Source organism: Oncorhynchus kisutch, unplaced genomic scaffold, assembly GCF_002021735.2.
Source record: "Oncorhynchus kisutch isolate 150728-3 unplaced genomic scaffold, Okis_V2 Okis01b-Okis20b_hom, whole genome shotgun sequence".
NCBI classification, from domain to species: domain Eukaryota; kingdom Metazoa; phylum Chordata; class Actinopteri; order Salmoniformes; family Salmonidae; genus Oncorhynchus; species Oncorhynchus kisutch.
The window spans coordinates 3,188,172-3,203,659 of NW_022261978.1; the positions used below are offsets into that span (position 1 = coordinate 3,188,172).

Here is a 15,488-nt window from a genome sequence, read left to right on the forward strand (position 1 = left end):
CAGTACAGAGAGAGGAGGGGTGTGAGTAGTAGATCTGTACCAGTATAGAGGGAGGAGGGGTGTGAGTAGTAGATCTGTACCAGTACAGAGGCCAACAAGTGATACACGTTTCAGTAAGATTGGGTTTGTAGCATGTAAAGCAATGGTTATCAACTGTACTGCAGGGATGGAACGTAAGTCACATTTGGGTGTGTGAGACGTCGGAAGAGTTACAGGGTGTGTTAAGTGGTGGTGGCAGCTGCAGAGAGGTATTTGGGTGTGTTAAGTAGTGGTGGCAGCTGCAGAGAGGTATTTGGGTGTGTTGAGTAGTGGTGGCAGCTGCAGAGAGGTATTTGGGTGTGTTGAGTAGTGGTGGCAGCTGCAGAGAGGTATTTGGGTGTGTTGAGTAGTGGTGGCAGCTGCAGAGAGGTATTTGGGTGTGTTGAGTAGTGGTGGCAGCTGCAGAGAGGTATTTGGGTGTGTTGAGTAGTGGTGGCAGCTGCAGAGAGGTATTTGGGTGTGTTGAGTGGTGGTGGCATAGGGGTAGGTAGAGAAAGAGAGAGGGTAGAGAAGGAGAGAGAGAGGTATATAAAGAGAGAGGGTAGAGAAGGAGAGAGAGAGGTATATAAAGAGAGAGGGTAGAGAAGGAGAGAGAGAGGTATATAAAGAGAGAGGGTAGAGAAGGAGAGAGAGAGGTATATAAAGAGAGAGGGTAGAGAAGGAGAGAAAGAGGTATATAAAGAGAGAGGGTAGAGAGAGAGAGAGGTATATAAAGAGAGAGGGTGGAGAAGGAGAGAGAGAGGTATATAAAGAGAGAGGGTAGAGAAGGAGAGAGAGAGGTATATAAAGAGAAAGGGTAGAGAAGGAGAGAGAGGTATATAAAGAGAGAGGGTAGAGAGAGAGAGGTATATAAAGAGAGAGGAGAGGTATATAAAGAGAGAGGGTAGAGAAAGAGAGAGAGGTATATAAAGAGAGAGGGTAGAGAAGGAGAGAGAGAGGGGTATATAAAGAGAGAGGGTGGAGAAGGAGAGAGAGAGGTATATAAAGAGAGAGGGTAGAGAAGGAGAGAGAGGTATATAAAGAGAGAGGGTAGAGAAGGAGAGAGAGGTATATAAAGAGAGAGGGTAGAGAAGGAGAGAGAGAGGTATATAAAGAGAGAGGGTAGAGAAGGAGAGAGAGAGGTATATAAATAGAGGGTAGAGAAGGAGAGAGACAGAGGTATATAAAGAGAGGGTAGAGAAGGAGAGAGAGAGGTATATAAAGAGAGAGGGTAGAAAAGGAGAGAGAGGTATATAAAGAGAGGGTAGAGAAGGAGAGAGAGAGGTATATAAGAGAGGGTAGAGAAGGAGAGAGAGAGGTATATAAAGAGAGAGGGTAGAGAAGGAGAGAGAGAGGTATATAAAGAGAGAGGGTAGAGAAGGAGAGAGAGAGGTATATAAAGAGAGAGGGTAGAGAAGGAGAGAGAGAGGTATATAAAGAGAGAGGGTAGAGAAGGAGAGAGAGAGGTATATAAAGAGAGAGGGTAGAGAAGGAGAGAGAGAGGTATATAAAGAGAGAGGGTAGAGAAGGAGAGAGAGAGGTATATAAAGAGAGAGGGTAGAGAAGGAGAGAGACAGAGGTATATAAAGAGAGAGGGGTGGAGAGACAGAGGTATATAAAGAGAGAGGGGTGGAGAGAAAGAGGTATATAAAGAGAGAGGGGTGGAGAGACAGAGGTATATAAAGAGAGAGGGGTGGAGAGACAGGTACTCTGATCAAATGCAACAGTAATGTTGTTATGACCATAATGAAGCAGAAGTAGTAGAATGGATGCTGTTTCCTGGACATGGTGAAGTCATGCTGCACGCCACACACACACTAGTTTCACCCACCGGGCTGTCGGTCCCTGTCTGTTTCCGGGGTGCTGGTCACCACCTCCAGCTTGGCATTGTTTGGCACGCTGGCAAACCTCCACTGGAGCGACAGGTCCAGAACGTTCCTCTGAAATCTGTCAATGGGATGGATGGATAGAGAGAGAGAGAGAGGGAGGGATGAGGCTTTAGTGAAAGAGCAGTGTCCTGAGCCCCGTATACAAAGGGCATGGACAGAAAGGCACCCACGACTAGCCAGCCATCCCTCCCCCTCCACTCAATCACAGCTTCATCCAAGTTCAGTTTGATGATTTGGGTACCACTACAAAACATCCACGGAAAATGTTGTAATAAAGAGGATATCTAGCTAGTCTTTGAGTTCACAGAGCTAGCCAGCTAACGTTTGCACGTCTAGAGACCAAGTTAGCTAGCTAGGCTAACAACAAAGCTCTCAACTCACTTTAAACCGTGGTCGTCAGGATTAATTCCATGTTTCTTGCAGACGTCTTCGAGGACCTAAATACAAAGTATTGGTTATCTATCAGCTAAACAAGTTAACTAGCAAAGCAACTTACTTTGTGCAGACAAAGAGAGAAAAACGAGCGGGCTAAACTGAACAGTCATTGTTCAGCCGACATGAAAAGATCACTCTCGTTTTCATAACCTAGAAAAGGGAGACAGTTATTTTAAACGCAGACTGGGAGAGCAGGAAATCAGCTTTATTACTACCTACCTGTAGCAAAGGTGTGTTTGGTGATATTTTTACGGTTTGTCTTCTTCCATTGGGAGTCAGAACTGTCACTGTTGTGCTGGCCGCCATTGTGGTGTGACGTCCGGTTGTTTGTTTGAATAAACTTTATTGACACAATTGTCTTTATGGCCCACTGTGGTAGCATCAGCGTGTGTGTGACTATCTGTACCTGTGTGTGATATGGTATTGTGTTAAAGGGGACAACAAGTGTGTGGTGATGGTGTGTTCCATTCTATTCGTGGCTGCTCTGTAGCAGAGGAGGAGAGAGGTTGGTGGCAGGGGGAGGCAGATGAGAGAGAGAGATGGAGGGGGAGCGAGGAGGAGGGTTTAAGAGGGCTGAACATTTTTCAGGTGCCTTCCTGGACTCATGGTGACTGGTGCTTTGATCTAGACATTCTGGTATGGTACACACACTCATACGCTCTCTTACACACACACACACACACACACACACACACACACACACACACACACACACACACACACACACACACACACACACACACACACACACACACACACACACACACACACACCCTAATTACTTCCAACTGCTCTCAGTCTTTAATGGGGAAGAGAAGGAGGAGGAGAGGTGAGAGAACAGGGGAGAGGAGAGAAGGAGAGGGGGAGGGGTGAGAGAACAGGGGAGAGGTGTGGAGGAGAGAATGAGGAGGAGGAGTAAGAGAACAGGGGAGAGGTGTGGAGGCGAGAAGGATGAGGAGGAGTAAGAGAACAGGGGAGAGGTGTGGAGGAGAGAAGGATGAGGAGGAGTAAGAGAACAGGGGAGAGGTGTGGAGGAGAGAAGGAGGAGTAAGAGAACAGGGGAGAGGTGTGGAGGAGAGAAGGAGGAGGAGGAGTAAGAGAACAGGGGAGAGGTGTGGAGGAGAGAAGGATGAGGAGGAGTAAGAGAACAGGGAGGGGTGTGGAGGAGAGAAGGATGAGGAGGAGTAAGAGAACAGGGGAGAGGTGTGGAGGAGAGAAGGAGGAGTAAGAGAACAGGGGAGAGGTGTGGAGGAGAGAAGGAGGAGGAGGAGTAAGAGAACAGGGGAGAGGTGTGGAGGAGAGAAGGATGAGGAGGAGTAAGAGAACAGGGAGGGGTGTGGAGGAGAGAAGGAGGAGGAGGAGGAGGAGGAGGAGGAGGAGGAGGGGTGAGAGAACAGGGAGGGGTGTGGAGGAGAGAAGGAGGAGGAGGAGGAGGAGGAGGAGGAGGAGGAGGAGGAGGAGGAGGAGGAGTGAGAGAACAGGGGAGAGGTGTGGAGGAGAGGAGGAGGAGGAGGGGTAAGAGAACAGGGATGGTTGTGGAGGAGAGAAGAGGGAGGAGGAGTAAGAGAACAGGGGAGAGGTGTGGAGGAGAGAAGGAGGAGGAGGAGGAGGAGGAGGAGGAGGAGGAGGAGGAGGAGGAGGAGGAGGAGGAGGGGTGAGAGAACAGGGGAGAGGTGTGGAGGAGAGGAGGAGGAGGAGGGGTAAGAGAACAGGGGAGAGGTGTGGAGGAGAGGAGGAGGAGGAGGAGGGGTGAGAGAACAGGGGAGAGGTGTGGAGGAGAGGAGGAGGAGGAGGGGTGAGAGAACAGGGGAGAGGTGTGGAGGAGAGGAGGAGGAGGAGGGGTAAGAGAACAGGGGAGAGGTGTGGAGGAGAGGAGGAGGAGGAGGAGGAGGGGTGAGAGAACAGGGGAGAGGTGTGGAGGAGAGGAGGAGGAGGAGGAGTAAGAGAACAGGGATGGGTGTGGAGGAGAGAAGGAGGAGGAGGAGGAGGGGTAAGAGAACAGGGATGGTTGTGGAGGAGAGAAGAGGGAGGAGGAGTAAGAGAACAGGGGAGAGGTGTGGAGGAGAGAAGGGGGAGGAGGGGTGAGAGAACAGGGAGGGGTGTGGAGGAGAGAAGGAGTAGGAGGGGTGACAGAACAGGGGAGAGGTGTGGAGGAGAGAAAGAGGAGGCGCAGGGGTAGAAGGTCTGCAGTCTGTACACACCTGCTGTGGAGGGCGAGTGGTATTCAGGTGGGAGTGTTTTTTCAGTAGGATGATTGGGGGTATTGAGAGGGTCACCTGTCCCAGAGCCCTCCTGTTCAGTTTGGATTAACTTCAAACACCTAAGTTGGCGTTCGGTACATGTATGACCCTGGGTCACATTCATTAGTGCACACTCTAGCAAGATGTTTTGCAACAGAAAATGAAAACATGCGTTTCTTATTGGACAAGTTCAGGTCATTACTCCCTGTTTCGGCCTATTTGCCTTCTAGTGAATACGACCCTGTTATGGTATGTTCCAGGTATAGAACCTGCTGCTGTGAGTTCCTGGAGAAAACCCCTGCGAGGAAACGCTTCCTGTCTGGCCTGCTTCTGCTTCAAACACCTGTATTGGTCTTGTTTATTAGGGCAACGGACCATGTTTTTAAATGCTCTTCAACCGATTAACTCAAATGAATGTCTTATTGGGCAAGTCCAGGAAGCCCCTCCTTGTTTCAGTCCGTTGTCTCCTGTTTGGTGCCTTAATGAACAGGACCCAGATAGGACCTTTCACAGGGAGGTGAATAACAACTAACCATGACCTGTTGTTTCTGAAGGAGGGGCAGTCTACTGGGCTGGACAGTCAGTCTACTGGGCTAGTCAGTCAGTCTACTGGGCTGGTCAGTCAGTCTACTGGGCTGGTCTACTGGGCTGGTCGGGCAGTCTACTGGGCTGGTCAGTCAGTCTACTGGGCTAGTCAGGCAGTCTACTTGGCTAGTCTACTGGGCTGGTCGGGCAGTCTACTGGGCTAGTCAGTCAGTCTACTGGGCTGGTCAGGCAGTCTACTGGGCTGGTCAGGCAGTCTACTGGGCTGGTCAGGCAGTCTACTGGGCTGGCCAGGCAGTCTACTGGGCTGGTCAGGCTGTCTACTGGGTTGGTCAGGCAGTCTACTGGGCTGGTCAGGCAGTCTACTGGGCTGGTCAGTCAGTCTACTGGGCTGGTCAGTCAATCTACTGGGCTAGTCAGGCAGTCTACTTGGCTAGTCTACTGGGCTGGTCGGGCAGTCTACTGGGCTAGTCAGTCAGTCTACTGGGCTGGTCAGGCAGTCTACATGGCTGGTCAGGCAGTCTACTGGGCTGGTCAGTCAGTCTACTGGGCTGGTCAGTCAGTCTACTGGGCTAGTCAGGCAGTCTACTGGGCTAGTCTACTGGGCTGGTCGGGCAGTCTACTGGGCTAGTCAGGCAGTCTACTGGGCTGGTCAGTCAGTCTACTGGGCTGATCAAGCAGTCTACTGGGCTGGTCAGGCAGTCTACTGGGCTGGACAGTCAGTCTACTGGGCTGGTCAGGCAGTCTACTGGGCTGGTCAGTCAGTCTACTGGGCTGGTCAGGCAGTCTACTGGGCTGGTCAGGCAGTCTACTGGGCTGGTCAGGCAGTCTACTGGGCTAGTCTACTGGGCTGATCAGGCAGTCTACTGGGCTGGTCAGGCAGTCTACTGGGCTGGTCAGGCAGTCTACTGGGCTAGTCTACTGGGCTGGTCAGGCAGTCTACTGGGCTAGTCTACTGGGCTGGTCAGGCAGTCTACTGGGCTGGTCAGGCAGTCTACTGGGCTGATCAAGCAGTCTACTGGGCTAGTCAGTCAGTCTACTGGGCTGGTCAGTCAGTCTACTGGGCTAGTCAGGCAGTCTACTTGGCTAGTCTACTGGGCTGGTCGGGCAGTCTACTGGGCTAGTCAGTCAGTCTACTGGGCTGGTCAGGCAGTCTACATGGCTGGTCAGGCAGTCTACTGGGCTGGTCAGTCAGTCTACTGGGCTGGTCAGTCAGTCTACTGGGCTAGTCAGGCAGTCTACTGGGCTAGTCTACTGGGCTGGTCGGGCAGTCTACTGGGCTAGTCAGGCAGTCTACTGGGCTGGTCAGTCAGTCTACTGGGCTGATCAAGCAGTCTACTGGGCTGGTCAGGCAGTCTACTGGGCTGGACAGTCAGTCTACTGGGCTGGTCAGGCAGTCTACTGGGCTGGTCAGTCAGTCTACTGGGCTGGTCAGGCAGTCTACTGGGCTGGTCAGGCAGTCTACTGGGCTGGTCAGGCAGTCTACTGGGCTAGTCTACTGGGCTGATCAGGCAGTCTACTGGGCTGGTCAGGCAGTCTACTGGGCTGGTCAGGCAGTCTACTGGGCTGGTCAGGCAGTCTACTGGGCTAGTCTACTGGGCTGGTCAGGCAGTCTACTGGGCTAGTCTACTGGGCTGGTCAGGCAGTCTACTGGGCTGGTCAGGCAGTCTACTGGGCTGATCAAGCAGTCTACTGGGCTAGTCAGTCAGTCTACTGGGCTGGTCAGTCAGTCTACTGGGCTGGTCAGGCAGTCTACTGGGCTGGTCAGGCAGTCTACTGGGCTGGTCAAGCAGTCTACTGGGCTAGTCAGGCAGTCTACTGGGCTAGTTTACTGGGCTGGTCAGGCAGTCTACTGGGCTGGTCAGGCAGTCTACTGGGCTGGTCAGTCAGTCTACTGGGCTAGTCAGGCAGTCTACTAGGCTAGTCTACTGGGCTGGTCGGGCAGTCTACTGGGCTGGTCAGGCAGTCTACTGGGCTAGTCAGGCAGTCTACTGGGCTGGTCAGGCAGTCTATTGGGCTGGTCAGGCAGTCTACTGGGCTAGTCAGGCAGTCTACTGGGCTGGTCAGGCAGTCTACTGGGCTGGTCAAGCAGTCTACTGGGCTAGTCAGGCCGTCTACTGGGCTAGTTTACTGGGCTGGTCAGGCAGTCTACTGGGCTGGTCAGGCAGTCTACTGGGCTAGTCAGGCAGTCTACTTGGCTGGTCAGTCAGTCTACTGGGCTGGTCAGGCAGTCTACTGGGCTGGTCAGTCAGTCTACTGGGCTGGTCAGGCAGTCTACTGGGATAGTCAGTCAGTCTACTGGGCTGGTCAGGAAGTCTACTAGGGGGTAAAGGGATGAGTTTTTTTCCAAAGGAAACCCCATTCCACTGTCCAAACTTCTCCAGCCTCAACACCTTCTCTGCCACACACACACACACACACACACACACACATACACATACACATACACACACACACACCTTCCCTGGCATGAGATTGAAGAGCTGTTATCACGATGGGGGTCACTCAGTAGAAACCTCCTTGGTTCTGGTGACAGACAGTCACAGGGTTTCATAGTGCTCTGGTCAAAAGTAGCCCCCTACAGTACATAGGAGTATGGTTCCATTTGGGACATGACTACAATGTGACTACAGTTAGACTGATCTCCTCTAGGTGGCAGTGGTCCATTTGGGACATGACTACAGTTAGACTGATCTCCTCTAGGTGGCAGTGTTCCATTTGGGACATGACTACAGTGTGACTACAGTTAGACTGATCTCCTCTAGGTGGCAGTGTTCCATTTGGGACATGACTACAGTTAGACTGATCTCCTCTAGGTGGCAGTGTTCCATTTGGGACATGACTACAATGTGACTACAGTTAGACTGATCTCCTCTAGGTGGCAGTGTTCCATTTGGGACATGACTACAATGTGACTACAGTTAGACTGATCTCCTCTAGGTGGCAGTGTTCCATTTGGGACATGACTACAGTGTGACTACAGTTAGACTGATCTCCTCTAGGTGGCAGTGTTCCATTTGGGACATGACTACAGTGTGACTACAGTTAGACTGATCTCCTCTAGGTGGCAGTGTTCCATTTGGGACATGACTACAGTGTGACTACAGTTAGACTGATCTCCTCTAGGTGGCAGTGTTCCATTTGGGACATGACTACAGTTAGACTGATCTCCTCTAGGTGGCAGTGTTCCATTTGGGACATGACTACAATGTGACTACAGTTAGACTGATCTCCTCTAGGTGGCAGTGTTCCATTTGGGACATGACTACAATGTGACTACAGTTAGACTGATCTCCTCTAGGTGGCAGTGTTCCATTTGGGACATGACTACAATGTGACTACAGTTAGACTGATCTCCTCTAGGTGGCAGTGTTCCATTTGGGACATGACTACAGTGTGACTACAGTTAGACTGATCTCCTCTAGGTGGCAGTGTTCCATTTGGGACATGACTACAGTGTGACTACAGTTAGACTGATCTCCTCTAGGTGGCAGTGTTCCATTTGGGACATGACTACAGTGTGACTACAGTTAGACTGATCTCCTCTAGGTGGCAGTGTTCCATTTGGGACATGACTACAGTTAGACTGATCTCCTCTAGGTGGCAGTGTTCCATTTGGGACATGACTACAGTGTGACTACAGTTAGACTGATCTCCTCTAGGTGGCAGTGTTCCATTTGGGACATGACTACAGTGTGACTACAGTTAGACTGATCTCCTCTAGGTGGCAGTGTTCCATTTGGGACATGACTACAGTGTGACTACAGTTAGACTGATCTCCTCTAGGTGGCAGTGTTCCATTTGGGACATGACTACAGTTAGACTGATCTCCTCTAGGTGGCAGTGTTCCATTTGGGACATGACTACAGTGTGACTACAGTTAGACTGATCTCCTCTAGGTGGCAGTGTTCCATTTGGGACATGACTACAGTGTGACTACAGTTAGACTGATCTCCTCTAGGTGGCAGTGTTCCATTTGGGACATGACTACAGTGTGACTACAGTTAGACTGATCTCCTCTAGGTGACAGTGTTTACCAGTGAATGAGAGGATATATCATTCACGTTTCACAGGTTTTCTGCCTTCCTCGTTCCTATACAGGCTCAATATCATGGTCCATGCTGCTTGTTAGATCCCTGGCTACCCAGACTCCTTGCTACGCCACGCCAACGGACGTTAGTTTCTTCTGTAGCGAACGACAGAGCAGTGGAAGAAGTTAGCGTGAGACGTCAGGTTGTTATACCAGGTTAGAGAGCACACATACTCTTCTATCACAATGAACAAGGGAAACGGAAAGGGGAAGGGGAAACCTAGTCAGTTGTACAACTGAATGCATTCAACTGAAATGTGTCTTCAGTATTTAACCCAACCCCTCTGGGCAGGTGACAGTGGAAGTGGAGAGGCTGGGGAATGAATAGTAATAATGAATAGTAATAATGAATAGTAATAATGAATAGTACTAATGAATAGTAATAATGGATAGTAATAATGGATAGTAATAATGGATAGTAATAATGAATAGCAATAATGAATAGTAATAATGAATAGTAATAATGAGTAGTAATAAGGGATAGTAATAATGAATAGCAATAATGAATAGTAATAATGAATAGTAATAATGAATAGTATAATGAATAGTAATAATGAATAGCAATAATGAATAGTAGTAATGAATAGTAATAATGAATAGTAGTAATGAATAGTAGTAATGAATAGTAATAATGAATAGTATAATGAATAGTAATAATGAATAGTAATAATGAATAGTAATAATGAATAGTAATAATGAATAGTAGTAATGAATAGTAATAATGAATAGTAATAATGAATAGTAGTAATGAATAGTAATAATGAATAGTATAATGAATAGTAATAATGAATAGTAATAATGAATAGTAGTAATGAATAGTAATAATGAATAGTAGTAATGGATAGTAATAATGAATAGTAGTAATGAATAGTAATAATGAATAGTATAATGAATAGTAATAATGAATAGTAATAATGAATAGTAGTAATGAATAGTAATAATGAATAGTAATAATTAATAGTAGTAATGAATAGTAATAATGAATAGTAGTAATGAATAGTAATAATGAATAGTAATAATAAATAGTAATAATGAATAGTAGTAATGAATAGTAATAATGAATAGTAATAATGACTAGTAGTAATGAATAGTAGTAATGAATAGTAATAATGAATAGTAGTAATGAATAGTAATAATGAATAGTAGTAATGAATAGTAATAATGAATAGCAATAATGAATAGTAATAATGGATAGTAATAATGAATAGTAATAATGGATAGTAATAATGGATAGTAATAATGATAGTAATAATGGATAGTAATAATGAATAGTAATAATGGATAGTAATAATGAATAGTAGTAATGAATAGTAATAATGGATAGTAATAATGAATAGTAATAATGGATAGTAATAATGAATAGTAATAATGGATAGTAATAATGAATAGTAGTAATGAATAGTAATAATGAATAGGCCGTTATCAAGCTGGGGATCAATACCCAGTACCTACCTACTAAGAAAAGTAACAATATTCTATGAAGTTCATGTGACCTCTCTCTCTCTCTCTCTCTCTCTCTCTCTCTCTCTTACTGTCTCTCTCTCTCTCTCTTCCTCTCCTCTCTCTCTCTCTCCTCTCTCTCTCTCTCTCTCTCCTCTCTCCCTCCTCTCTCTCTCTCTCTCTCTCTCTCTCTCTCTTCTCTCTCTCTCTCTCTCTCTCTCTCTCTCTCTCTGTCTCTTACTGTTCTCTCTCTCCTGTCTCCCTCTCTCTCTCCCTCTCTCTCTCTCCTCTCTCTCTCTCTCTCTCCCTCTCTCCTCTCTCTCTCTCTCTCTCCTCTCTCTCTCTCTCTCTCTCTCTCTCTCTCTCTCTCTCTCTCTCTCTCTGTCTCTCTCTCCTCTCTCTCTCTCTCTCTCTCTCTCTCTCTCTCTCTCTCTCTCTCTCTCTCTCCTCATGTCTTTGTAGAATGTGTCTCTCTATTATAGTCAGCCTGGTCATCTCTCTCCATTCCTGGAGTCTGGAACGTGTTCTGCATGCTTTACCACACACACACATCCATCTGCCCAACCCTTGTATTTAAATAACTTTCTCTGACTGACTGACCAACTCCTTGTCTCCTCAGAGAGAGAGAGAGAGAGAGAGGGGGAGAGAGAGAGAGAGAGAGAGAGAGAGGGGAGCGAGAGAGGGTGAGAGAGAGGGTGAGAGAGAGGGAGAGAGAGAGAGAGAGGTGGTTTTTGGGCCACATGGCTTGGTTGTCAGTGAGAGTGTGTACTGCAACAGACACACAGGGAGCCAAAGTGTGGTCGTGGACCTAAGGACTTCAAACTTGACCATCGGAAGACAAACAAGGTGACTGGACCGGATTATATTGGATCATTACATGATATTACATACTGGGATTATGACAAAATGACGATAACCCAGAGGTAAGTCACAGATGAGAATCTATACTGTACTGTTCCGTCCAAGAGAAGAACAGCTCTGACAGAGACTGAAAGTGTCCTCAAAAGAGGAACAGGTCGGCTCTTTTGAATTCAGCAGTTGGATGTAAATATTGGATTTTATGAATGTCCAGTATTCAAAGACTCAAGAACTACATATATTATGTGTCAATTTTCTAAGGATTCAAATATATATCAGAGGACTGAAGAAATATATATATAAGGACACGAGAAATATATGGACTCAAGAAGATATTCTGACTACACAAGAGTGTGTCCTTTTGATGTGTCTGAACAGTGGATCAGTCCGAGCTTCTCTACACACATGTGATCCAGAGAGCGTTTCACCCACGAGGGACGGCTGTGTTCTGACCTGTTTTCTTTGTGTCATACCGTGAGTCGCCGACACATAAATAGAGACCCAGAAAATACCCAGAGTCCCTAGCGTCCCGGCAGAAACAGCAGAGCGAGAAGCAACCACGCACACTCACGCACAAACACACCTGGTTCATGAGGTCGATACATTCAAGACTTGCTTTGTGTCGTCACGTTTTCCACTTCATCCTACTCCAGTATAGGACAGACACCCCCCTTAACCCACAAACTCTCACCTCTGATCTCTAACCCTTGACCTCTGAACCCTGACCTCTGAACCCTGACTCCTGACTATGAGCCCTCAGGGGGGTCAGTACCTCAACAAGGCAGCGGTCTTCTCCTCGCTTGGCGCCGCCCGCCTCTCCCAGCTGGCCCTGGGCTGCTCAGTGGTTGCCATGGTGAGCCACAGTGCGGGCTACAGCGGCGGGTCGTACGGCGTGTTCTGCATGGCGGTGTGGTGCGCGTGCTTCGGCATGACGACGGTGGTGTTCTTCCTGGACGCCACCCGTCTCCACGCCTGTCTGCCCGTCTCCTGGGATAACCTGACGGTGGCATTCGCCGCCCTGGCGACCCTCATGTACGTATGACATCACCATAATCATCGTTACACGTCATCATGTATGCATAACATCATCAAAATGAGACAAACAAGTGTTAGACATACATTATTATGTCATAAAGTAGACATGGGATAGCCTTCCACTGACTAACCATGACACCACTGACTAACCATGACACCACTGACTAACCATGACACCACTGACTAACCATGACACCACTGACTAACCATGATACCACTGACTAACCATGACACCACTGACTAACCGTGACATCACTAACATGACATCACTAAACATGACATCGCTGACTAACACAATCCCCCTCCTCTCCTCTTCCTCTCCTCTTCCTCCAGGTATGTGACAGCCTCGGTGGTTACCCAGTCTACTTTGTCAGAGCAGAGTGCCCCTACGGAGGCTGTGAGGTCCGGAACTTCCGCATCGCCGTCACTGTCTGCTCCATCGCCGGCTCCCTGGCCTACGGCGCCGAGGTGATCCTCTCGCGGGCCAAACCAGGCCGGGTCGTGGGCTACATGGCAACCGTCTCCGGCCTCCTCAAGGTCGTCCAGGGCTTCGTGGCGTGCATTATCTTCGGAGCGCTGGCGAACGGGACCGAGTATTCACGTCACGTAGCGACGATTTACTGCGTGGTCGTCTACGCCGTCTGCTTCGCCATGACGACCGTCGTGGTTATATTGACCGTGTCCGGTCGCACCGGGTGTCTGAAGTTACCGTTCGACCGGTTTGTTGTTGTTTACACGCTCTTGGCGGTTCTTCTCTACCTCAGCGCCTCCGTCGTCTGGCCCGTGTTCTGCTTCGACAGGAAGTACGGATCGCCAGAGCGCCCGTCGTCATGCCCGCGGGGCCGGTGTCCGTGGGATAGTAAGGTGGTCGTTGCAGTGTTTAGCTTCGTCAACCTGGCGCTGTACGTCGCCGACCTGGTGTACTCACAACGGATACGTTTCGTAACCCAGCAACCACGGGTGTAGAGCAGAATGGGATACAACGTTATTGTACAGCCAGAAGTGAACATTCACACAAAGACAATATGCTTCGTCTTCCACCACCAACCACTGGTGAGCTGTAGAATAGGAGGAGGAGTAACTACTGAGTCAGAGAGAAAGGGGCGTCGACTATTCATCAATCAATCAAATGTATTTATAAAGCCATTTTTACATCAGCTGATGTCACAACGTGCTTATGCAGAAACTCAGCCTAAAACCCCAAACAGCAAGATGCAGATGTAGAAGCACGGTGGCTAGGAAGAACTCCCTAGAAAGGCAGGAACCTAGGAAGAAACCTAGAGAGGAACCAGACTCTGAGAGGTCAGTCCTCTTCTGGCTGAACCTAGGAAGAGACCTAGAGAGGAACCAGACTCTGAGAGGTCAGTCCTCTTCTGGCTGAACCTAGGAAGAAACCTAGAGAGGAACCAGACTCTGAGAGGTCAGTCCTCTTCTGGCTGAACCTAGGAAGAGACCTAGAGAGGAACCAGACTCTGAGAGGTCAGTCCTCTTCTGGCTGAACCTAGGAAGAGACCTAGAGAGGAACCAGACTCTGAGAGGTCAGTCCTCTTCTGGCTGAACCTAGGAAGAGACCTAGAGAGGAACCAGACTCTGAGAGGTCAGTCCTCTTCTGGCTGAACCTAGGAAGAGACCTAGAGAGGAACCAGACTCTGAGAGGTCAGTCCTCTCTGGCTGGAACCTAGGAAGAGAACCTAGAGAGGAACCAGACTCTGAGAGGTCAGTCTCTTCTGGCTGAACCTAGGAAGAGACCTAGAGAGGAAACCAGACTCTGAGAGGTCAGTCCCATCCTTATGGCTGTGCCTAGGAAGAGGACCTAGAGAGGAACGGGAGACTCTGAGAGGTCAGTCGCTCTTCTGGCCTGAAACGCTAGGAAGAGACCTAGAGAGGAACCAGACCTCTGAGAGGTCAGTTCCTCTTCTGGCTGAACCCTAGGGAGAGAGGACGCTAGAGAGGAACGTCAGAACTCTGAGAGGTCAGTCCTCTTCTGGCTGAACCAGGAAGAGACCTAGAGAGGAACCAGACTCTGGAGAGTCCAGTCCTCTTCTGGCTGACCGCAGGAAGAGACCTAGAGAGGAACAGACCTCTGAAGAGGTCCAGTCCTCTTCTGGCTGAACCCAGGAAGAGACCTAGAGAGGTAACCAGACTCTGAGAGGTCAGTCCTCTTCTGGCTGAACCTAGGAAGAGACCTAGAGAGGAACCAGACTCTGAGAGGTCAGTCCTCTTCTGGCTGAACCTAGGAAGAGACCTAGAGAGGACCCAGACTCTGAGAGGTCAGTCCTCTTCTGGCTGAACCTAGGAAGAGACCTAGAGAGGAACCAGACTCTGAGAGGTCAGTCCTCTTCTGGCTGTGCCAGGTGGTGATTATAACAGTACAAGGCCATTAAGGCTTTGATTGAGTACATCACCTACTTGCATGAATGTGTCACCCTCTTCTAATGATGGGCTTATATCTCACAACCATGTAACCATTGAGATATAAAATATTCTGATTCAGTGTTTATGCACATAACAGCCAGCTAACCCTGCTACGACACCCCATTCAGGTGACACTCAGTGACTGACCCTCTCACACACCACTCTAGATATGATGGGGGATGGATGACATCACTAAACATGACATCACTGACTAACACAATCCCTCTCCCTCTCCTTCTCCCCTCCTTCTGACTAGCCTAACACACCCTACCAGACCACACCATTGGCATCTCTAGCTAAATCCCTATTATGCCGCCTCCCCCCCAACTCCCTGCCCCTCCAGCCCAGACTACTGCCACTCTATCTGGGGTGGAAGATTTGAGAGAGTAGCTCTACTTCACCAACCCTTCACCAACCCTCTGTAGCAGCCAGCTGGTTGGGGCTTCACTGTCAGCAGAACCAGAAGGAGAGGAACAGCACGGAATCTGACCAGCTCATCACACTCTCACTGGGGTCTGCACATTT

General features: G+C 48.8%; 2 protein-coding genes across 2 annotated transcripts in view; one reads left to right on the plus strand and one right to left on the minus strand.

Annotated features, from left to right (window-relative positions):
* Positions 1 to 2,881, minus strand: part of aspscr1 (ASPSCR1 tether for SLC2A4, UBX domain containing) — a 49,735-nt gene extending 46,854 nt beyond the window's left edge. The window contains exons 1-3 of the mRNA XM_031811011.1: positions 2,562 to 2,881; positions 2,289 to 2,344; positions 1,850 to 1,965 (exon numbers count right to left, since the gene is read on the minus strand). The gene's annotated coding sequence lies outside the window, so the exon portion shown is untranslated. The remainder of the gene's footprint in view (positions 1 to 1,849; positions 1,966 to 2,288; positions 2,345 to 2,561) is intronic.
* An 8,429-nt stretch (positions 2,882 to 11,310) lies between these two features.
* On the plus strand, positions 11,311 to 13,761 carry LOC109886430 (myeloid-associated differentiation marker-like protein 2). Its single transcript, XM_031811013.1, has 2 exons — positions 11,311 to 12,549; positions 12,882 to 13,761. The coding sequence occupies exons 1-2, from the start codon at positions 12,262 to 12,264 to the stop codon at positions 13,512 to 13,514; spliced, it is 921 nt and encodes a 306-aa protein (XP_031666873.1). The 5' UTR covers positions 11,311 to 12,261; the 3' UTR covers positions 13,515 to 13,761.
* The last annotated feature ends 1,727 nt before the right edge of the window (positions 13,762 to 15,488 follow it).